At 40.5% G+C, this 23853-nt stretch overlaps 1 protein-coding gene across 1 annotated transcript; it reads right to left on the reverse strand.

Annotated features, from left to right (window-relative positions):
- Window positions 1-785: 785 nt before the first annotated feature.
- Window positions 786-23492, reverse strand: LOC100009548 (myosin-4). The gene is made up of 39 exons (XM_008270722.3): window positions 23406-23492; window positions 20735-20977; window positions 20496-20639; window positions 19981-20137; window positions 19292-19319; window positions 19080-19194; window positions 18568-18660; window positions 18353-18416; window positions 18103-18201; window positions 17892-17995; window positions 17183-17321; window positions 16468-16586; window positions 16217-16366; window positions 15513-15683; window positions 13683-13989; window positions 12778-12851; window positions 12163-12250; window positions 11965-12082; window positions 11516-11639; window positions 11286-11422; window positions 10911-11166; window positions 9963-10205; window positions 9501-9677; window positions 9132-9277; window positions 8773-8863; window positions 8297-8686; window positions 7672-7798; window positions 7112-7230; window positions 6787-6983; window positions 5483-5666; window positions 5237-5402; window positions 5011-5135; window positions 4432-4740; window positions 3712-3915; window positions 3013-3138; window positions 2751-2921; window positions 2561-2665; window positions 2368-2463; window positions 786-1045 (listed from the first exon to the last, which is right to left on the reverse strand). Exons 2-39 carry the CDS (start codon window positions 20936-20938, stop codon window positions 893-895), a joined length of 5820 nt encoding a protein of 1939 aa, XP_008268944.1. The 5' UTR covers window positions 20939-20977; window positions 23406-23492; the 3' UTR covers window positions 786-892.
- Between the last annotated feature and the right edge of the window lie 361 nt (window positions 23493-23853).

Below are 23853 nucleotides of genomic sequence, written 5' to 3' on the forward strand. Positions count from 1 at the left end.
TTCTAAAATATATTATTTGAGAGGCAGAAAGAGACAGGCAGACAGACACACACACAGAAGAGTGAGGAGGAGAGAGAAAGAGAGAGAAACGCTCCCATTTGCTGACATACTCCCCAAATGCCTGCAAAGGCCAGGGCAGGGCCAGGCTGAAGCAGAGAGCCAGGAACTCAGTCCAGGTCTTCTACTTGGGTGGCAGGGATGCAACTATGTGAGTCATCACCGCTGCTCCCCAGAGTCTGCATTAGCGGGAAGACAGAGTCAGGAGCCAGAGCTGGGACCTGAACCCAGATACTCTGATGTGGAATGTAGGCTTCTTGACCAGTACAGCCGCTAGGCCAAACACCTGCCCTTCAAGGGCTCCTTTGAGCCTTGGGCTTTCCTTGAGAAGCCTTTGTGGATGCTGCCGGTGAGCAGCTCACTCTGTTCTTGCCACACTGTGTTTCCATCCTGTCAGAGTGTGTATGTTGTATCCTCTCTGTTTAAATTGCTCTCTACCTCACTGGATTGAGCTCCTCCAACACAGGGATGACTGTCATACCCCTGGTGCCCATTTCTGTAGCAGACACTGACCTAATACTCAAAACTGTTAGTTGAATGAAGTTGAGGGTTGTCCTTTTTTCTCTTTTGCCTCTCCTCAGAGCACCTTATTTCATTCATTGTCTATTAAAGTGGGTTTGCTGTTGACATTTCATTTTTGTCTTCATGTCTGTTGCTCATAGTAAGAATTCAGCAAATGTGAATAAATGAATTATTTATAATGAGAGCTTATAATTAAGAGACATGTATTTTTAGATTGCAAAATTGCAGATTTTATTTACTTGATGCACAAGGTAGTGACAAAGAACTTCACATTTTGTGCATTTCTTTGGTCACCTTTTAGCAATAGAATGGATCACTCTTCACTTATGACTTTTGAGTGGACGTCTCTGCTCTTCACCCGCAGTTTGTTGACCTGGGACTCAGCAATGTCAGCCCTCTCCTCGGCCTCCTCCAGCTCGTGCTGGAGCTTGCGGAATTTGGAGAGGTTGATATTGGATTGTTCCTCCTGTGAATGGAAATGCATAAGAGAGAATAAGAAAATTTTGACTTTTTCTGATTCTCATTGCCTTTGCTACTAAAAGCAACTATAGGATTTCCTTTATGAGTGAGAAAGCAAAGATTTTGCTATTTGGTGATGTGGGAAGTATTTCAGAACAACAAGTTTGTTTTGGTACAAAAGATTTTTGTAATCATATATACAAAAGGTCCTTTAAAAGTTCATGGAAAATGCATATGGTGAAAAACTGCCAGTGTTTCAAAAATTTTTCACAGCAAAATAAACCTACCTTTTAATTACATTTCCATGAGCTTTTTGGAGTCTCCTTATACTTATTTAGGGGCAGGATACCACACAAGCTTGCCTCTCTTATTGAAGTATACTTACAACCTCCCTCCCTCACAAGACTCTCGCTTGACTGTCTTCCTGGAAAATTTAAGATGTTACAATGACAAGAGCTGACATTGTGGCATGGAAAGTAAAACTGGAGCCTGCAATGCTGTATCCCATGTAGGCTCCAGTTCATGTTCCAGCCGCTCCACTTCTGGTGCAGCTCCCACTGGTGCCCTGGGAAAAGCAGCAGAAAATGCCCCAAGTACTTGGGCTCCTGGGACCCATGTGGAATACCCAGATGAAATTCCTAGCTTCAGCATGGCCCGGTATTTAGTGTTGTGGCCATCTGGGGAGTGAACCAGTGGATGGGAAAACAATTTCTGGTTTTACCTCTCTCCCTCTCTAACTCTTTCAAGTGAATAAATAAATCTTTAAAAAAAAATGCCACAATGGCAATAGGCAGATCGAGGTGGAAGGGAGCTGATTCAATCTTGTTTCTATAAAACAAACTTTAAGAATAGGTACAATAATGGTGTTGCTTTGCAGAGAACCTTAACAGTGGTTTCAGAAGCGACAGGATAAAAAAGCTAACTGTAGTCAAATTGGAAAAAAAAAATCCTGTGATGGATTTATCATGAAGTTAAGAAAAGCTTAGGATCTAGTCTCTTGTGGGTTCTTGCATATTCTATGACTGCTGGGAATTGTAGAGTTTTCTAGTTAGGAAGGGAAGTACATTGCAACCAAGAAGTAGTTATATATTAGCTTGTCTGGAAAATTGCTTAAAGAGATTTCAGCAGAAAGCAGCCAGAATCCCTAAAGCTCTAGGAATTTGTGGCAACTTTTTCCCTTTCTAAATGAATATTCATTTTCATAGTACCTTTGTATTCCCAATGTTACACTCTTTGCCTTAAAGAAAGTCCTTTAAATTCTGCAAATTTCAGGCCCCATGAAGCCTGACTCTGGTCCTGAGCCTTTCTATTCCCTGTGGAGATACTCACAGCCTCTTCAGCTTGTCTCTTGTAGGCTTTAACTTTGCTTTGCAGCTTGTCCACCAAGTCCTGCAGCCTGAGAACATTCTTGCGGTCCTCCTCCGTCTGAAAGAGGCAGCAGATAGTGCCAATTATTTGAACTCAACTCATGATTTTAATTGCTTGAAAGCTGCAGGCCTGGAAACATGGGAAGGCTGGTCACCTGGTAAGTGAGTTCCTTCACTCTCCTCTCATGCTTGCGCAGGCCCTTAACAGCCTCGACATTGCGCTTCTGCTCACTTTCAACCTCATTTTCAAGCTCCCTCACCTGCAAGAGATCAAAGGCATGTAACACTGTGGCTGTAACTAGTCTCAAGAGCAGGCTGGAATCCAGTAACGGTGTGGACACCCACCCTGGCCTCCAGCTTCTGGATCTGCTTCTTTCCACCCTTGAGCGCCAGCTGCTCGGCCTCGTCCAGGCGGTGCTGCAGGTCCTTGACCGTCTGCTCCATGTTCTTCTTCATGCGCTCCAGGTGGGCGCTGGTGTCCTGCTCCTTCTTCAGCTCCTCTGCCATCATGGCCGCCTACCCAGCAGTAAAACAGACTGAGTTAAGAGAGGGGAGAGAGCATGTCATGACCCAAGTCTGACCGCCCAGTGGGTTGCCCTGTGCTCACATCGGTGATGGCCTTCTTGGCCTTCTCCTCTGCGTTGCGGGCTTCCTGAACAATGTCCTCCATCTCTCCCTGGATTTGGGAGATGTCTGTCTCCAGCTTCTTCTTGGTGTTGATCAGGCTGGTGTTCTGATTAAAATTAATAAAAAATAAAAGAAGGAAAATACATTGAATTATATCATAACCCTCCACATTGTCATTGTAGCTAGGGTAACTTATTAAAATTGCAAAGATATGCCACTGTTTATTGAACAAATCCACCATAAACAACAAATGTTAATAGCACCTCTGATGGCTTCTAGGAATTTGAATTTGTATCTTTTTATATATATCCTTATGTTCCCACATGATACATGAATGTTATTTGATGGCTTATCATCATTGTCTATTTTATTCGCCTATTGATAGCATAGAGTTGGAAAAGACAAGATGGCTACTGGTGTCATTTACATGGATATTTGTGTTTCTTTATAAATGTTTCTAGAACTCCACATTGTTTCAAATCATTGATTGTACTAGTTTGTAATACATACTATACTTGTGAACCAGCGAGGTCCCAGTACTTACATCAACTGTACATTTTTCAGAACTCTAGGATGGTACTCTAGAATGATTATGCCTTATTTTATAAACAAGCTTATCTTCTCCAATCATCTTCAGCTTCCAAGACTGTCTTTGTTGAGTGATAGTCCCGTGCCTCACCTGAGTGTGCAGGAGCTGCACACGCTCACTGGCGTCCAGGAGCTCTTGCTCTGCCACTCTCCTGCTCCTCTCGGTCTGTTCCAGGGATGCTCTGAGCTCTTCAATCTCAGCCTGCATCAGGTTAGCTCTGCGCTCCACCATGGCCAGTTGTTCTTTAAGGTCATCTTGGCCTCTGACGGCATCATCCAAATGTAGCTGAGTGTCCTGCACAGAAAGAGAGAAAGATTTACGCCTGCTCCAGTTAAAGTGATTTAGGGTCATGTACACACTTTGATCTTAATAACTCAGGGTAGAAAACAGTCTGTAACTACATTTAATGGCAGAGTCTTTATAGGCTAGAGAAGCAGTTCTACTCAAACGAATATGATGTTATGTTTTAGATCTGAATCAGAAAAAATTAGATGGTTCAGTGGTGTTATTTTCTCTATTAAACAAGTGAAGTCCAGATAAATGAGGCAGTTTGATCATTCACATGTGGCTGATGTAGCTGATTACTTTCTGTCTTCCCACTTGTCACCTCTTTATCTTTTCTTCAGATGACAAAACAAACAAAAAACTCCTGTCCTGGGCCTTTCAGAACTAAGTTCTTTTTCAACTGTGTGTATAAAATTTTGTTATCTGGATTACTTAAGATTTATGGTCCTCATGCAACTTTAAAGTTCGAGTTATATGGTGTTGCCTAGACCATACCACACCATGTGTGTTTACCCCACAGCGTACCTTCAGTATTCCTTGTGTGTTTCTAAGATTCTTGATGGCCTCAGCAGCCTGGCGGTTGGCGTGGTTCAGCTGGATCTCCATCTCATTGAGGTCTCCCTCCATCTTCTTCTTGATCCTCAGGGCATCGTTCCTGCTCCTGATCTCCGCATCCAGCGTGCTCTGCATCGACTCCACCACTCTGAGATGGTTTCTCTTCAGCTGATCAATTTCTTCATCTTTTTCAGCAATTTTCCTGTCAATCTCAGATTTCACCTGATTCAACTCAAGTTGGATGCGAAGAATTTTGCCTTCTTCATGCTCAAGAGATCCCTTAATAAAAGCAACATGTAGGTTACCCAAAGAGCTTCTTCCCTCATATTGCAATGCTTTCTCTAAGAAGACATTTAAAAAAAAAAAAAAAAACACAAACTGTCATACCTCCTAATTTATCCTATTATTAGTTCTGCATTCCCAAGGTACAATTCATTTTTCACTGAATTATATGTGCTATCCTCTAAAGATTTACAACATGGGAGATCTCAATTGCTATTCATTTTTCAGTTTATTTATAATGTATGGGTGAGCAAATCAAATACGTACCTCTGCTTCCTCCAGGGCAGCCTGCAGTTCACTCTTCTCTTGATCAATCTGTTTCTTTACTTTCTCCAACTCGTGGATGTGCTTCCCACTCTCTGCGATTTGCTCAGTCAGATCAGAAATCTCCTCTGTAGTTTAACATAAAATATCAAAATCAATTGAGGGGAAATGAAAAATTCCAAAAATATATCCGTGCTCTCTTTGAAATAGGATGATTAGAATGACTCACGCTGTAAATTCTTATTCTCCCGCTTTAGGGTTTCAAGGTGATCCAGGGACTCCTCATAGGCATTCTTCACCTTGAACACTTCAGTGCTGAGAGAGCGGGACTCCTTCTGGGAGGCCTCAAGTTCAGCCTGAGTTTCCTCGTACTTGTGTTTCCACTCTGCCAGAACCTACAAGTACACTGAGAGTGAGCCTCTGAAGCCGCCAGTGCTGTCTTTCTTCCCACAGGGAGCCCATCACCACGGGCTACCTTGTCGAAGTTCCTTTGCTTCTTGTCCAGCGCTGCGCAGGCAGCATTAGATCTCTCCACATCAATCATGAGGTCCTCCACCTCATTCTGCAGCCGCTGCTTCGTCTTCTCAAGGGAAGCACATTTGGAATTCACAGCTTCCACGTGTTCCTCAGCATCCTGAAGACGCTGGGCCAGCTTCTTCCTGTAGAGTCGGTCAGAATGAATGAACATGAGCAGATTCAAGGACACCACAGGTAACTCTATAAAGCTGCTAAATAGGAAAGCACATTTTCTCCGGTGTTTATGCTCCTATACCCATAGGTTAAGTTTTTGTAAAATTGCTTCTCAGTACCCACTTTATCTCTTCTAGAGAGTTCTGTTTTCCCTGATGGGTTCTTATCTGTAACTGTCTCAGGTGTTGGCAAGCATTTATGAAGTCATTTTGCATGTGTGTGTGTTAAAGGGGAGAGGATGCTCATGTGAGTGGAAAAGTGAGGTGAGGAAGTACTAGCAACCAGCAGTGGAAGTCTAGCAGTGAATGGGATCCTTAAATATTTTCCGATACATTCGAATAGAGAAACTGTGCCCCACAGTGACATGTTCAAGGTCATACAGTTAATAACTTCCTGGGCTCATGACTTCAGACACTAAACATTATTCCATTATTATATTTCACAAACATCCCATAAATTCTTATTTACTGCTTCCTTCGCCAATTTACCTCCTTCACAACCTCTCCCAGTTTGTTCCATGTGCAAGTCCTTGCCAGACCCTCTCATTTGGTTTAATTCTAATAACTGCTGAGACAGATCAAATTTTGGAAGGCCTTCTTCACAAAGAGTAAAATATTTTTTCCCAATTTTTATGTAACTCTTAAAAATGTTAATGCTATAAACAGTATGTATAGTTTGTAAATAAATCTACTGATACCAGTTGTTATTTAAAATGATGACAATGTATTGTAGTCTTATTCTGAACATTCAGTACTCCAGCTAAGAAAAACCTGATTATTGTTAATTATAATTTTCATAATGGTATACCAGATAGTCTCAATATTTCCATTTTCCCTTCAATTTTAGAAAATTAGTTATACTTAATATATGTATGTGTGTTGATAGTAATCTATTTAGGTGGAAAGAAATTTAAATGCTTCTGTACTGGAATAGAACAAAGACTGTGGTCCTGTCCTGCTGACATATAGTGGGCTGTAAGAAGGAGAATATGACAGAATCTACCACCTTGCAATAAAACAGACTGAAATCATTCACCTATTCAACATTTTTTCCTGATTTTTCTCTAACTCCCTCACTAAATGCCCATACTTGGCCTCCTCCAGCTCCTCCGTGCGCTGGATGGCGTCCGTCTCGTATTTGGTCCTCCACTGGGAAACCTCACTGTTGGCCTTGGACATTGCCCTCTGCAGCTCGGCCTTGGCTTCCTGCTCCTCCTCGTACTGCTCCCGCAGCAGGTCACAGTCATGGCGGGAGGACTGCAGGGCGTGGGCCAGGGCACTCTTGGCCTAGACCAAGAAAAAGTACATAATGTAAGTTTATGTTCTTTTGATATTCTCTGTGTGAAGTCAATAGTGTGTCATGTTGCACAGTTCAAGTGATTGAAAACTGAACATCTTAACTGTAGAAAGCTCACCTTAGTCTCTTCCTCTAGCTGCCTCTTTAATTCCTCAATCTGTTGTGTAAATGCTTGTTTGCCTCGGGATAGCTGGGAAACCATGGCATCTTTTTCATCTAGCTGCCGTGAAAATTCACCTGTGGAAAACAAAGATGAGTGATTTAGTTCTGTTGTCTGGGTGAAGGATAATTTGAAGAAAAGAATAACATTATGACCATTTTATGTCATATGATGAAAAGAATAGCTCAAAAGCATCAGTGCTGTTGAGAAGATTATTTTTTGCTTCTTCAAAAATGTCTGAGCTTTCTTTGTTATTTTAGGATGTGGGGTATTTTTTGAGTAAGGCTGAGGCACCAAAAATCTCCTGAGCCTAGATAGCTTCTTTCCACCCAGAATTATAGCTTAAAAGCATCGTATTTTGTTTTTATTTTTGTACCATCTCATAATAGAAAGATCAAGGAGTAACTTAGAAAAGATAAGTGGGTATGCAGAGCCCAAGAAATGCTTTGTGTTTCATGGGTAGAGACTTCGCCTTTATTCTTCACCTCTCCACAGGCCGCTAATGCTCCTTGACTGACCTGATTCCGTGTGCAGACGTGCCTTCTGGGCTGACAGCTCGTTGATTAGGCGCTGATGCTCTTCCTCCTTCGTTTTCACTTCACTAAGCTGATCCTCTAGAGTGCGGCACATTTTCTCGAGGTTTCCCTGTGGCGGGAAGTGGAAAACAAGAAAAGATAACGCACTTCTATTTGGAAGGCTGGGATTTGGAGATGGGTAATTACTGGCGGGAAGGGGCTGAGTTTTATTTACTTTTCTATCAAAACCCTGTGTGGTGCCTAGGAAGTAGTAGAAGCATATAATTTTGACTAAATGCCAGACAACAAGATTGTCAAAATTAGACTGTTCTCTTTTGGAAAGAATGAATATATATGCTGCATCATGTAGGGTATGATTTTTGGATAAGACTTTCTTGTAATTGCATTCTGTCATGGAAATTCAGACAAAAATCTAAAGTTATTTCTACAAATAAGATATGAAAAGTTAGATGATTCAATTGTTAAACTTTTAACAATTGTTAAGAATAACTTAAACTTCAGATAACATCTAATGTTTTGTGCAGTTTCACTGTATATAGTCATACATAAACGTGGTTGTTTTGAATTGTGGCAAATAAAGATGAAGAGCAGACAAATTAATCAAGACCTTGGCTTTGGAGACGGTCTCCATGTTGCCGGCCAGGTCGTCAATCTCCATCTTCAGCTCGCTCTTCTCCTTCTCCAGCTTCTGCTTGACCCGCTGCAGGTTGTCAATCTGCTCCCCGAGCTCGGCCACGCTGTCTGCGTGCTTCTTCCGAAGAGCAGCCGCCGTGGCTTCGTGCTGCAGGGTGGCCTCCTCCAGGTCCCTGCGCATTTTCTGGAACTCAGCCTCGCGCTTCTTGTTCATCTCGATCTGGGCAGACGTGGCCCCACCGGCTTCTTCCAGCCGCTCGCTGATCTCCTCCAGTTCCCGGGAGAGGTCGGAGCGCTGCTTCTCTGCTTTGGCCCTGGAGGCCCGCTCTGCCTCGATTTCCTCCTCCAGCTCCTCAATGCGGGCCTGGGAATGATATGTCAACATTAATATGAAATCATGGTAACTTGGGTTTCCTATACTTCCAAAGAAAGGTAGAGGTTATGACTTGCCTGCAACTCCTTGATCTTCTTCTGTAGCTGCATTGCAAGGGCCTGTTCATCTTCAATCTTGCTTTGCAGATTGGTCATCTCAAACTCCTTCCTATTAGAACAACACGTTAGCTCAAAGTCAGTTCTTTTACTGATCTTCTGTTGTATGTATAATTGAATTATTTCTACTGCTGGTGTTGGGGAAGTAAATAGTTCATGTTTTACAAGTCAATAATATACTGTTTTCATTAAATAAAAAAGCCATTAATGTCATTATCCATTCTTCTCACATGCTGTGAAGTAATATTTTAGAGATCTTTTGAACATATATTTATCTGTAATGACATACAATAAGCAGATCACAGCTGAATTATACTTACTTTTTGAGTTTCTCATCAAGTTGCTGTTTGTCGTTTTCTATATCCATTGTGGATTCTTGGGCCAATTTTAGGTCTCCCTCCAGTTTCCTCTTGGCTCTTTCTAAGTCCATGCGAAGTTTCTTTTCTTGTTCCAGGGACCCTTCGAGCTAAATTTATAGTGAAATTTTAAAAAAAAATTCAGTTCTTACATACTGAGCCTATGCCACTAGCCTTCAGCGATATGCAGGAAAAATAAAAAAGGTGCAACAAATAGCATGAGAACTTTGTGATTTACTAGCCAGCAGTTAAGGGCTTCTGGGCATCAGTAATAGTTTCACGTCACAATTGTTTGTTTCATTTAAGGGGGAGTGTTTTATTTTTTACACTTACATCATCCACTTGCTGCTCTAGCTTGGTTTTAGCCTTGGTGAGGGTGTTGACTTTGTCTTCCTCTGCCTGCAGGTCGTCCAGGGTCTGCTGGTGGGCCTCTTGGAGGGCTTTCTTCTCCTTGGTCAGCTTAGCGATGTTTTCGTCCAGGCCTGCCATCTCTTCTGTGAGGTTTTTCACCTTCATAGTTTTGATAAAAAGTATTAACAGAAAAGTTAATGGAAACTTGTTGTCTTGATGCAAATACACTTATATCTTAGGATAGGGTCAGTCTGAGATTGAAAATGGAAACTTGGTTGATAAGAAATAGAAGCTAACGATAGAAGCAGTGAAGACTAAAGAGACGGCATAACTATGGCAGTGTTTTTCTTTCTGCTCTCCATAATTTTAAGATTAAACTTTCCATGAAGGTACTTGAGTAAGAAGGATATTGACAAATAATCTAAAATAGATCATGAATCAGACCTTGTTCTCTGTGGCATGCTTCTCCTTCTCGACCTTGGCCAGGGTCAGCTCAAGGTCATCGATGTCTTTCTTCAGCTCTGAACACTCATCCTCCAGTTTCCTCTTCTTGGCCGTCAGCTCAGCATTGATCTCTTCCTCGTCCTCCGCTCTCTCTGTCACCTCCTTGATCTTGGCCTCCAGCTGGATTTTGGTTTTGATCAGCTGGTCACACCTCTCCTCTGCATCAGCCAACCCATCTGCTTCCTAAAGGGAGAAGTTAAGCATTTTTATTTGGCTAATCTATATCTGTAAACACACAATAGTTTATTAAAAGATAGAAACACCAGTGACTACACGTTTGGTCAACACTTGCACCAATTTACTTGCCAACTTTGGAAAGTGAAATGGATAAAATGTTAATCATTTCAATCTACTGGAGTAGTATAATAACCTTTTCCCCCAATATCCATGGGTGGAAGGTCAAATCATAAAACTAGTCATCTGTCAAAAATCAACAGCTTACTAACCTTTCCTGCTTTAGAAAAGTCACTTATTTATTCCAGGACTTAGTTTTCTAACATTAAGTGTGGTTTCATTTAGCCTCTTTCCCAGTCTGATAAAAACAACAGCAATGCTATTTAATGCTCAGAAATGTTCACTAAAGAGAAAATAGTCTAATCTAAAAGAAAACCCTATAAAGAAAGAACAGCATCTAGGGGAAGTTCTATGACTTTGCACAGTGAAGTCAAGCTATTTATGAATGCACGTGTGAACAAAAGCAGCATAATATGTAGCTTTGCATCTGTTCCTTCTTTAGGTTTGAGTGTGAGTAATTTTGAAAGGCAAACAATCATAAGTGTTCCAGGGGAAATTATTCTTAAACCTTAAATTAAAGAACAATTCTCATACCTAGTCAGACAGGGTTTGGAAAATGAGATGTGGGTTAACTGTGCAATGTGTAATACTCACAGCTTGAACTTGGAGTTGTAAGTCATTTTTCTCTTGCATCAGAGCCACCATCTTTTCTTCCAGTTCCTTCCTTTTTGCCTCTGACTTAGCTAGCTCTTCTTTGGTTTTTTCGAATTCTTCCTTCATGTTGGCCATCTCCTTCTCTGTTTCTGCACTCTTAAGGAGAGGCTTGATCTTGAAGTACAGCTTCATCCAGGGCCAGTGCTTCACATTCATGAAGGCGCGGATGTTGTACTGGATGCAGAAGATGGACTCTCTGCATGAAAAGAAAAATAGATGTAAATGAAGAAGAATGTGGAAAGTGAGAAAAGTAATGACTACACTGGATTCCATTATGAAAGTGTGGGGAAAGAAGTCAGGTGCTTGGTCCCTCACCTCCTCTCCATCATCTTCTTAAACTCCACTCTTGTCAGGTAGCCTCTGCATATGGCTTGAGTTCGTGTGATGAGTTGAGCCAATTTTTCATCTCGCATCTCCTCTAGAAGTCCCAACAAGCCAGCTTTGAAGAAAACCTTGAAAAATAACACATGAAGTTTATTATTTCCATTCATGAGAAAATCAAAAATGATGAAGTTATGATAAATAGAAATTTAGGCTGGCGGTACCTTGGTGTGACCAAATTTGTACTGGGTATGGTCAACGTCAATAGACCCTAGAAGTTTCTCAGAAGCCTTCTTGCTGTCAATGAACTGACCCTCTGGGATCGCACTTGCATTCAACACCTTGTATCTGTCAGAATAAAAATAATATAAAAATGGGGCTTTTCTTCACTAAAATAAAAAGAACACTTAGTAGCTATTGAAAAGATGATAAATAATATTTTATGGGACAAAACGCCATTAAAAAATCAAGCAGTCCTTGATGTAAAATCTGAGACAATATATGTGACAAAATCTTATGATAATACAGTCCTAAATTTCCTTCTTTAGTGATCACATTTACAACAATTGAATTTCATTTTAAATGAAACAAATTTTCATTTAAAATCTTTGAATTATGTAGTGATCTTGTTATAGACTAAGGCATTGAAATGGAGAAATAATGAGACACGGACCTCTGCTTGAAGTCAGCATACAGGATTCTGCTTGGGAAGCCCTTCCTGCAGATGCGGATGCCCTCCAGCACCCCGTTGCACCGCAGCTGGTGCAGGACCAGTTCATGCTCCATGGCACCTAAAAAAAAGGAATATTTTCTATAACAGTCTAAACAGAAGGCACACTGGAGTCTCACTGGGATATCAGAAATGTCTTACCAGGAGTCTTAGTCTCATTGGGAATGAGGCAGCGTACAAAGTGGGGGTGGGTGCTCCTCAAGTTGGTCATCAGCTTATTTAAATTCTCCTATAAAACCATATGAAATGTTTTAAAGTAATTTCTAGTTGCATCTACATAAGAGTCCCCATCAGTGATCCATGTTAATTTTGCTCCAGTTGCACATCCTAATGAGCCACCTCAAAGCTAACCTAATCACAATGGCCTGAAGGAATGTCCATGTGGAGTATTGGTAGGAAAGTACAGATTCCACACAATCGGCCCATGTCGGTTTGTGATTCTAAAGCACTTGCTGGTCAAAGAACATTTGTGTTGGGACTTTGGTCAGATGGAGTAAATGCAATGGAGGCAGTATTTGTTTCTAAAAGTGGGTTTGATTTTGTGGGAAGATTGTTCAATGCCAGATCTCTTAGTTCTGGAGATTAGCAGAAAGGGTACATTTGTCTTTTTTTTGTTGTTGTTAAAATTTTCCAGATTTTTTTAATACATCACTTCTTTCTTAACTTTTAACTTAGAGATCTTAATTTTTTTTCTGTTAGGATAATTTTATATTTTTTTACAAAAATATTCGTCTAAAATTCAAGAGTATACTGTACCCTGAAAAGAGCTGACACCGTCTGGAAAGAAGAACCCTTCTTCTTGCCACCTTTCTTTCCGCCACCACCACCCTCTGAAAGATAAAGCAAAGTTATGACTATTTGTAACAGTTCTTTTAGGTATTATCCATAGACATCAGGACTGCCCAAATTCCCTTTGAGGTTTAAGTTGGCACTTATTCACATGCATCATTCCTGTTCGTCTTTCCATATCTCTTTGCCCTCGATTTTAGATTAAGAAAATATAAATACTGTTTCACCCTCTAAGCATTCTGGGAAAAAAATAAGAAAATGAAACAAGTAAAATGAAAGAATTGTGAAAAAGGTAGCTGTAAATAGGGGATAGGAGTCCCCTATTCCAAACCAGCATGTCGATTCCCTGAAGCAATTGCCTCAGACGAAGTGGTAACTCCACTCCAGTACCCCAGAGTAAACGGAGTTGCCTGCTTGGTCTCAGCTCTGTGAACCTCTGCTCCCTGAAGGGCAGTCCTGTTTCCCATAATTCCACATTGTTACTTGCACACCTAGTCTTTGAGCACTTAAGGGAACAGAGCTTTAATTTCCCAAGCACCAGGGCCCTACCAATGATTTTCTTATCTCCAGATTAGCTGGGTCCTTGAAGGAATCAATACTATTATGTATGTATGGTTCTGAGTAAATCACTCAGCCTCTTCAAGTCTCTGTTTTTTCACTGATGAAATGAAATCATTCACGGTGTCAATTTCAGCTCTGAAAGTGTGTGATTAGAAGACTGTATCACAGTTATTAAATATGCTTCAATTCATTGGACCCATATTGGCCCGTATTTTTAATGTTAGGTTTTGCTGTAACTGTACCCTGTCTCTGATAAGCAATGTATTTTTATTTTGTGATTCTTGGAACTCACTGATGTTGTTTAAAATTACCTTCACCAGTTTGCGCCCCAGAGAAGAGGAAAGCCAGAGTCTTCATTCCAGACTTCTGGTAGAGCCCGACCACCGTCTCATTCAGGGGGTCCTTGTTCTTGTCCAGCCAGCCAGTGATGTTGTAGTCCACGGTGCCCGCGTAGTGCACCAGCGAGAAGTGGGCCTCGGCCTTGCCTTTGGCAGGCTTGGGCTTCTGGAAGTTGTTGGACTTGCCCAGGTGTTGTTCATACAGCTTGTTCTTGAAGGAGGTGTCTGTGGCCTTGGGGAACATGCACTCCTCTTCCAGGATGGAGAAGATGCCCATCGGCTGAAAAAAGGAGAAATGGTGTGATAAAATGTGTCTCTCAGAAAATTATGCTCCAGTGATTTCCATGGTTAATGGAAATCCACATATACAATGTTTCAAAAAGAAGCCTTGGAACAATAAATTAAATAAGCCTCCATGATGATCTGCGGTCTGCTATTGGAGTATGGAACAATTATTATGTACCAAGAATATATGGGAAACATTTGCTAGAAAGACAATGAAAATGTCCATTTGTGCTTTGGCAGACTTTGTTCAGTATGTAAAATCCAAGTCTGTCATACAGTTTCCAGACTGAACTTTTATTTCATGTGTGTATATCTGAATATTTTTTTCCTACTGACTCTTTAACTTCCTTCCCCTCAAATCTAGACATGATAAAAATTTGAAGAGAAGAGAAATTGTGTATAATGACTAAAAATGAACTATTCTGAGGAGAAAAGTGCATCCATCTCCTGTTGTGTCATTAAAACTCTTTGTACTTTAAGCTCTGCTCCCCACCCCTCCACTGTGGACTTAAGTGATGGTAATTTGGTTTTGCTTTCTAAGCAGTTTGTCTCTTTTCAGTGGCAAATTCTATGTGAAAGATTGAAAGAAAATTCAACATTGATGATTTCACAAATTCGCAAATTGCCTCTCAAAAGCTATTTTTGATTATCCAGAAACTGAAACACTAGAGAAGAAAATGAATGCCTTTCCTGAGCACCACACAGTTTTCATGAATAATTGAAATCTTACATGAGCAAATCTTTTTCAAGTCACACAGACCTAATCTGCTTTTATGCTCTTATTGCCATGATTTTGTGAATTTTGACCTGAGCATTTGGTGTTTTCTTGGATATCAATTGCATTTATTTCCTCCTTCCACTGCTTAGGGTAAGGTTCACACATACAAGTATACTTTATTAATGCCTGTAGGATCACATTGAGCTCCCAGTACACTTTTTAAAGTATTTAATGATTGCTTGATGAGTTGTAACATATCCAAATCTAGCATAACTATTGCTCCATCCCCTTGATAATGGAGCACTCAGGACTCATTTTCTAGCTAAGGTCATATTGAAGTTTGGTATTTATTCAGTAGTCGTCATGAATTGAGAAGCAATTAATGACTGTAGTAGTTGAAGGGGTAACCATCCAACCTCTATGCTGCCTTGCTACAAATAAGGGATGAGACATGCACAATACATTGCCATGGGTACACCAGGGCTAATTACAGTACTCAGAGGACTTGCTGTAATTTTGTCCTTTTCTACCATATGCATGAAATCATATAGGAATAAAAGAGAGTGAGGTGATTATATGGAGAAATGCAATTCCACGTATATATGTTATAATCATTTTTCTGCCAACTACTACCTTTATTCATTAATAATACCACCTGTGACATGCCTCCTCATGATTGATCAGTGTACACAAATGTGACACGACACACAACTCTTCTTTGAGAATTGGGATTGTAGTTAAGCATAGGGAAGTGAGCAATTTTTTTTCCCTAATCAGAAGGTTTGAAAAGTCATACGAACCTTCTCGATGAGCTCGATGCAGGCAGCCAGGTCCATCCCGAAGTCAATGAACTCCCACTCGATGCCTTCCTTCTTGTACTCCTCCTGCTCCAGCACGAACATGTGGTGGTTGAAAAACTGTTGCAGTTTCTCGTTGGTGAAGTTGATGCACAGCTGCTCCAGGCTGTTGAACTATAAGAAAGCATAAATACAGGAAATTACGCACACGTATTTGTGTCTATAGAGATGTCGCCAATATTTTCTTTTGAATTTAAAACATATTAGTTTACTAAACATTGATTGTTTTCTTCATAATTTTAAAGAAAGGAGAACTGAGTCCTCAAATGCTTTGCTAAGTAACTTCATGAAATCACACATATTAAGCAATGTACTATTTGTTAAATGAAGAGTCTTAAAAATTCCCTTAGAATAATTTAAGAAAGTGTTTTTATACTCATCTGCTTGGATCCTGGCTAGATTTTGAATATGCTAACCTTTCATGGATTATTCCATGAGACTTCTAGACTTGAAACAATAGAATTCTCTCTCTTTCCCTATTTATACTTATTTACTTATTTTCATATCTCTTCAAAGAGCCTTTCGACAAGGACTACAGTTTGTACTTTTTGTAAAGATAATTTTGATTGCCTAATGAGATTGATTTAATGACTGGCGATTTAGGTTTGCTGATTTTCTGCTTACATCAAAGTCTGTTCTCTACTCACATCAAAGATCTCAAAGCCTGCAATGTCCAAGACCCCGATGAAGTACTGCCTGGGCTGCTTGGTGTCCAGCTGCTGGTTGATGCGGGTGACCATCCACAGGAACATCTTCTCGTAGATGGCTTTGGCCAGAGCGCCCACTGCATTGTACACCTTGAAGAAGAGAGGTGGTTTAGTTTTATGAATTGGTTGCAATGCAGAACTCTCGAGTCTCCTGTGGTTCAAATGAACAAGGGGGTTTAAGTCAGGTTTACCTGCTGCACAGTCTGGCCTTTGGTGACATACTCGTTGCCGACCTTGACCCTGGGGTAGCAGAGGGCTTTGAGCAGGTCAGCAGAGTTCAGACTTGTCAGATAAGCAGCTTTGTCAGCAACTATGGAACAAGCGGAGAACAGTTAAACTGGCTATGACTTGCACAATGGAAAAATGTGAATGACGATGACAAAGAAGAAAGGTTTCTCTCAAAGACTCGTGCACAAATGTGAAACCTATGCATTTGTTCATGTTTCTTCAAGGCATTGTCACCATTCACACTAATATCAGACAGTTCTTGTAATGATAAACTATAGTTTGAGGGATCAGTTTTCTGTAGGATATTTAAAATATGGTGAAAGTAGACCACAGATAAAATATAATTTGAGAAATCCTAATATAGTAGTGGTAGGAGAATTGAGATTTCTATTTCATTTTGTGCATGTGGGCACATATATTACGCACTGGAACAGAAAAAGGTTGTACTTGCATGGCAAATTTTAGCCTACAAGAAGTCGATGAAGAATGGAGTGGACAGAAATCACATGTCTCCACAAATCTGCTCATTTAACACATCAGACGGTGTATCATTCATTTCCTTCCCTGACACTTTCACACCTCAGAAGATAGGTCAAAGAAAGTAAAAATACAGCCTCTACCTCTGGAAAACTCGTGGTGTTGGTTCTGAGGAAAGAAAGATAGCAATAGGGGTGTTACCTTCAGTGCCATCTGGCTCAGCCTGCTCTTCCCTTTGCTTTTGCTTGAATTTCAGGTTCCCATAGTGCATCACAGCCCCAGTGAGCTTGTAAATGGCCACCTTTTCATCGGAGGTGAAACCCAGGATGTCCACCGCACTCTGTTGAAAGAGTTGAATTTCATTACCTCTTCATTATCACTATGACAGACTCCCCCAAGACACAGCAGCCTGCGTCCCCTTTTCCCTCATCATGCCTTGTCTCAGACTAGCATTTTGCCATTTTCAAAAGACACTCATAGTCCCTTGGGTAGTAGGGATGTTATGAGACTTCTCCACACTCGCTCAGTTGGCACTCAAAGCCATTTTTCCATGGCAGCTTGCCCTTGTTCCTTAGGCACATGCTCCTAATGGTCTCTTGACATACTGACCAAGAATGATCAGTAAGATAAGGAAGAATAAAAAGAAGCAACTAGGCAAGGAATGCCACAGACCTAGCATTCATTACAGACATTTAAAGATTTCTAATGCATGTGGCAGAAGGGCTTTGAAATATCCTATAATACTATTCCAGGTGTAAGAAAACCTAAAAGGTTATATTGCCTATTTATAATCTTTCTATTTTTTTACAATTATCAGGATTTAATTACAAATAGGAACAGATCTAATAAGGGGAACTGTTGTGCGTTGGAAAATGAAGTGGTCTTTTCCTGCTTTGTACTCATTACTTACATCTGTGGCCATCAGCTCTTCCTGGTCATCAATGCTGGGCACAGTAATTTCACCTTGGCTGACAAAGGCGAAGTCGTAGGGGTTTGTGGTGATTAGAAGCATTTCTGAATACAAGGAAAGGAAAAATATTCAGAGTTACTTTGGTCATCAAAAATAACTCAGTGGGATTTCTTAGCTTCCTTGGCAGAAATACATCAAAAATACTTCTCACCAATAAGCTCTGGCTTCTTATTGGACATGATTTGATAAAATATATGGTAGCTTCTTTCAGCCTTTAGCTGGAAAGTAACTCGAGACTTTTCTAGCAGATCTGGAAAGTCAAATTAAGCACACTTAAGAGAAAAGGCCACAATTGAAAAATGAAGCATTTGAAAATGTCACACAAAATAAGTAAGGGCAAGAATTTCCTATATGTATTCCCAAAGAAAAAGATTTCCAGCCACTAGTATTTATTAACTTACATGTTTCAATATCTGCAGAAGCCAATTTGCCTGTGGCACCAAAATGGATTCTGATGAATTTACCCTTAAAAAGGCAAAGGGAGGGTTATTGTACATATTAAAAGTTGAAGCTGTTTCTTTAGTTATGAACCAAATAGATGGAAAAGGTACTGACACTACATGTATGGAAGTGCCAGTGTTGATTCTCACATGAAGAGGGAGACCAAGACACTTACAAAGCGAGAGGAGTTGTCATTCCTCACGGTCTTGGCATTGCCGAAGGCCTCCAGTAGGGGGTTGGCGCTGATGATTTGATCTTCAAGGGTCCCCTTAAGAGAAATGAATAAGACAGATAAAGAGACCCTAGAGAGGATGAGTTGCAGTCTGTTAAAATAACTTCTCACTGTCCTCTTTCCCTTGCATTTTGTCTCTGCGCAGTATTCTGTATCTTTGAGCTTTCTAACATGAGTCAAAAGGATGGCAGATTGGGGAGTGGGATGCTCCAGTGGTGTGTCTTTGATTTCTGTTTCCCTCAGGCCCACTTTTCCCTCCTAACACACGGGTGTGGAAATGTAACGCCTGTTCCACTTACGCTGACTTATCCATTTTATTCTTGCAAACCCTTCCAAGAGTTATTTTCCAAATTCTGACATCACATACAATTGGTTACTGTAGTTTTGAAGTACTTTGATCAGGTTTTTTAAAAAATCTGTTCTTTCCTCCATCTTTGAATGAATATCATACCCACCTGCATTTTTCCAGGAGTGGGTTCCTCCTTCTTCTTGTCCCCAGTGATTGCAATTGTTGCAAAGTACTGGATGACACGCTTCGTGTTCACAGTCTTCCCTGCACCGGATTCTCCACTGTAAAGTCCGAAGGGAAAAACAGTCAGAATGTGAGGCAGTAGTAACCACCACAATGGTCAAAACCCAACAGAAAGAAAGCTATGAAATTACTTACGTAATCAGGATTGACTGGTTCTCACGATCTGTGAAAAAGAAACAAGATAATGTGAAACACATATACAGCACCTAGACTAACAGTACTTGAAAAACTCAGTTGTCTTTTACAACTCCCACTTACAAAAACTATGTAATTTTGTGTTTTGCTTTTTGCATGATTTTTAAAATAAATGGTAAAAGATGTGTGATTATGTACCTTTAATGTAATTAAAATTAAAACATGTTGTTTCACCATTTTACCCATGAGAATAATCTGTGGCTATCAGATAAATAACATTTTCATGTTCCATTTCATCACCTGTTCATAGTTCAAAATTCTGTCATTTGTCAGTGTCCAATCCAAAGTTTCACATAGTGCTTGCCATAGTTTGTCACTCTGAGATTTCTCAGCTTAGTTTTTAGGCAAGATGATATTTTAGCTATAATTAAAATGAAGAGTTGATGCCTAAATTTGGGTAATTTAAAATTAGAATTAGCACTAATTAATTTGGACTTTAGAAATCTAACGAAATTCTCTATATTTTTGGAACTGGTGCATTCTATTCTAAATATTGCTCCCCAATTTTATTATTACTGTCATCATGTTTGTGCCAAGTATTTTATTCTCAAAGAGCTGACTATGTCTCCTTTCTTACCAGTATACAACTATTTTACCCATGGCTATAGAAATTGCAATTATGGACTCACCAGTCAACATGAACTGGTAGGCGTTGTCAGAGATGGAGAAGATGTGGGGCGGGGCCTCCTGGCGCTTTTTGCCTCGGTAGGCCGTCACCACCTCGGGGTTGTACACCGGCAGCCACTTGTAGGGGTTGACGGTGACACAGAAGAGGCCTGAGTAGGTCTACAGGAAAGGACAGAGTTTCGCAGTTATTGATTGCTTCAGTAATCTACCTTAGTATCCTGGTGTCTGGGCCAGGGGTGAGAGCCCTAAGTACTGTGTTAATTCTCCTCATGGTGAAGAGTTTATCCACTTGTTGCTGTCCTTTCTCACAGGCTGCTGCATAAAATGCTTCTGTTTTCCAACAAACCCAGTTTGTTTTTACACATGTACATTTTCAAATCTATCAGAATTTACAACATTAACCAAATGATGGGTCTTAAGCAAATATTGCAATAGTAAAATCTGAAAATAGAGGCTCTAATTTGTTCGAGCAAACACAGTAAGCACACGGGGTGAGGAAGTTTGCAGGGGCACTCACGTAGATCATCCAGGCTGCATAGCGCTCTTTGAGGTTGTACAGCACAGCAGGCTCATGCAAGTGAGTCATCATGGCCATGTCCTCGATCTTGTCATATTTGGGAGGGTTCATGGAGAAGACTTGGTCCTCCTTCACTGTGACAGTCTGTTAAGAAAGCAAGGAGCCAGTGGGTACCAAGAAAGGAGTAGATATGGATATCGATTATGTCCCCTCCCTCCCTCTCTCTTTTCTTTACTTACAGCACCAGCTTCTGTCTTCACAGTCACTTTTCCCCCTTCCCGGCTCTGAACTGTGCTTTTCACATAGGACTCCTTGGGGTCCACCACGAAGACAGAATTCTTGGCATCGAAAGGCTTGTTCTGAGCTTCAATTCGCTCTTTTTCAGACTTGCGGAGGTAAGGGGCCGCCTCCCCAAAAACAGCCATATCGGCGTCGGAACTCATGGCTGCAGATTACTGGTGGCAGCTCAGCGCAAGGTGCACCTAGGGGGAGACAGGGCCAGACAATGAGGCAGAGTTAGGCTGAATGATTGTCTGATTTCACTTTCACACATTTCATTTGCTGCACTAGCTTCCAGGCCTCTGCCTTTAGGGACCACTCCTGTGTGCTGTGTCAAGGTGCTGAGAAAGCAGGGCATTGACTTGCGTGGAGTCCCCATTATAGCCTAATTTCTGTAAAATGTAAGTCTCCATGCGATCCTCTATTTTATAAACCTTAGCTGAGAAATGTAGAGGAGCTGATACTCAAAATTGGCAACATTTGAAGTTCTCTAAGTGTGTTCACAATCTCTCCTGTTTGCTTCCTTCCTCCCCTCCCTCCCCTTCCCCCCCCCCACTCTTCTCCTCTCCTCTCCTTTCCTTGTCACCCCTCCCACGTTATTTACATTGCATTGATCTAGACAACACTTTCCAATAGTTTTACAATCTAATGAACCAATTTTAAAAATTCAAATATGGAGGCAAATTTTCCTCCTGCTTCAGATTACTAAAACTGGTTGTGAAAAGGTTCACCTGTTCTTTCAGGACACGTGTCCTGGTTGAAAACACCTAGCGGGCCTGAATGGACTGACTCCCTGTTAACTGGCAAATAGGTCAGTAAAGGGGAAGAGAAAAATAGTGAAAGATAAAAAAAAAAAAAAAAAAAAGATTTTGTCCTGGGTCAAAGTTCAGTCTCATGATTTTTTTAAATTGTGTGAAAGGAGTATTATTTAAACAAAAATAACTTCTTATGAGGTTCTTGGAGAAAAACAGTTGAATGTTTAATGAAATTTCAAAGCGATTCTTTACTTTTAGTCTGCCTCTTTTTTTTTTTTTTTTTGCCTTTTTAGCTGAATTTCAGCAAACTGGTTGTTTTCTAAAATCTGATTCTTACTGTTTGAGGTTTGTGTATTTGTCTCTATCCCTCCCTCTCTCTTTTTAAAAATGTTAATCCTCTAAATAGCTCTTCTGAACCTGATAGCCAGTATAAAGTTTCAAACTCAGATTAACTTAAAACATTTTCCCCACTGACAAGTTAATTATGAGAAAATAAAATAAGCCTTGTAGCTGTGAGGCAAGGACAGAATGAGTGGTCAGAGTAAAACAAAGCGATGCCGTGGAGTGGGGGAGGGTAGTTTGTGGAAAGCGGTGTCATGGCTATCCCACGACTGCCATGACAACAGCCTAACCTTCTGTAAGCTTTCCATAAAGTGTTGTGTTCTGTCATCCGCATTAAATTTCCTCTCGCCTTAGAATGTTAGACACAGAATTTGCCACTTACTCTACCTCTGGAATCAATCTTGTCTGTGAAATTCTGCTAATGATATGGCAAAATTCAGGCATTTTCAGGGCACAGATACTGGAACATCTAGGATTAGAGTTCTTTCACTGAAGAAGTGCTGTTCTATTACATTTTTTGTTTTGTTTTTACACTAGGCAATTGTCAGTTAACACATGTAGATTACTACAGTGTAGTCAGTTTACAAACACAGAAAGGATGTTATCTTTCCTATCTTAATGCTTACATCAGTCATCCCCCATTTTTTGAGTCACAAGTGCCAGTGGATCTCAAGTATATTTCATGAAGTCCATGAACTCACTCACATAGTTTGTTCAAGCTTGAATAAGGAATATTTCCACATCAACACTGTTTTCTGTTCTTTTCTAAATTGGTATAACTGTTGTCTTAAATATAAACTCATTTAAAACAATACTTGACATAGAGTAGATTTTCATTATTATATATACTCCTAACATATTACTCAAAGTACATGTCTCAATATGAGCAGATGTGGGATGGGGTTGGGGGTGGTGTCCATTCAGTGCTTTGATTCTGTGGTGGAGTCTTTGAAAACCCCTGACTTAGATCGCAGGGGGCAAGAGCCGGAGGGACCTCAGCAGCCCACTAAAATCCAGCCACCTCAATGTACTGATGAGGACACTAAAGTCCAGAAAGGTAAAGGGTCATTCAGTGTCACAGGGGTGGTAAGAGGTGGTGCTGCCACATGAGTCCTGTTCTCCTAATCCAGGTTCACTGCTAATTCCATGGCAACACATTGTATTTCAATTTCAATAAAAATGAACTGGCTTGACCCAGGCAGCTGAAATCAGTAAAAAGCCTGGATTGGCACCTAAATGTTTTTACTTGCACATCAATGAATTATTGGTTTACCATGTTGTTTCCCTGATACATGCTATTGGCTAATTGGGAACAGTAGTTCACATACAATTTTACATGTGATGGTTGCATTCTCTCTGAGATTCTAACAATATGTGGGAGAGAAATTTCATAAAAAGTTTGGTTAAGCGGCCTGAAAGTCAAAATCATCTAAGAAGCCATTTGCTACACTAGGAAGTAAAATGGTAGCTCACTAAGATGTAGCAATGCAGAGATCCCTTTGTTCGTCAGAGCATAATAATAAATCGTTCTTACCTCTTGTCGTACCAGATGGAGAAGGTGGCAGGTTCAAAGCAGAGACTACTGTTGAAACAAAAAACAAAGAGAAGGCAAGAGACTTTTTTTTCCCCATTTCATCACAAAATATTAGCAACTATATTAGACCACTATCCTCAAGAATATTGTAAAGTAAAACTAGGCATTTCCCTTAACTGAGAAACCATTGTCATTAGGAATGTAAAACTCGCCAAGTGTTCTTCCACATACACCTACCCTTAGAATTTTGAGGAAGGACGGGGCAGGGGCATCTCAGCTCCACTTTTATAGACACTGTTCTGCAAACACAGCAGCCACCTCAGCTGTCCTAGCTGGGAACCTACTTGGCAAAACCTTTTTTGGCAATCTCTTTGCACAATATTCACTGACTGTGGCTGTGAATGGATATAATTAGAAATATTTCTTGTCACCTATAAATAATTTGACA

This window comes from Oryctolagus cuniculus, chromosome 17 (genome assembly GCF_964237555.1).
Source record: "Oryctolagus cuniculus chromosome 17, mOryCun1.1, whole genome shotgun sequence".
Classification (NCBI taxonomy): Eukaryota; Metazoa; Chordata; class Mammalia; order Lagomorpha; family Leporidae; genus Oryctolagus; species Oryctolagus cuniculus.

Excerpts from the sequence above, each read along its gene's own strand:
- LOC100009548 (XM_008270722.3), bottom strand. The coding sequence starts at position 20,938 with ATGAGTTCCGACGCCGATATGGCTGTTTTTGGGGAGGCGGCCCCTTAC. Across the intron at positions 7,799-8,296 it reads AGACCGTCTCCAAAGCCAAG|GGAAACCTCGAGAAAATGTG; the intron begins GTCTTGATTAAT and ends TTCCCGCCACAG. Across the intron at positions 2,464-2,560 it reads TGAAGGAACTCACTTACCAG|ACGGAGGAGGACCGCAAGAA; the intron begins GTGACCAGCCTT and ends TGCCTCTTTCAG.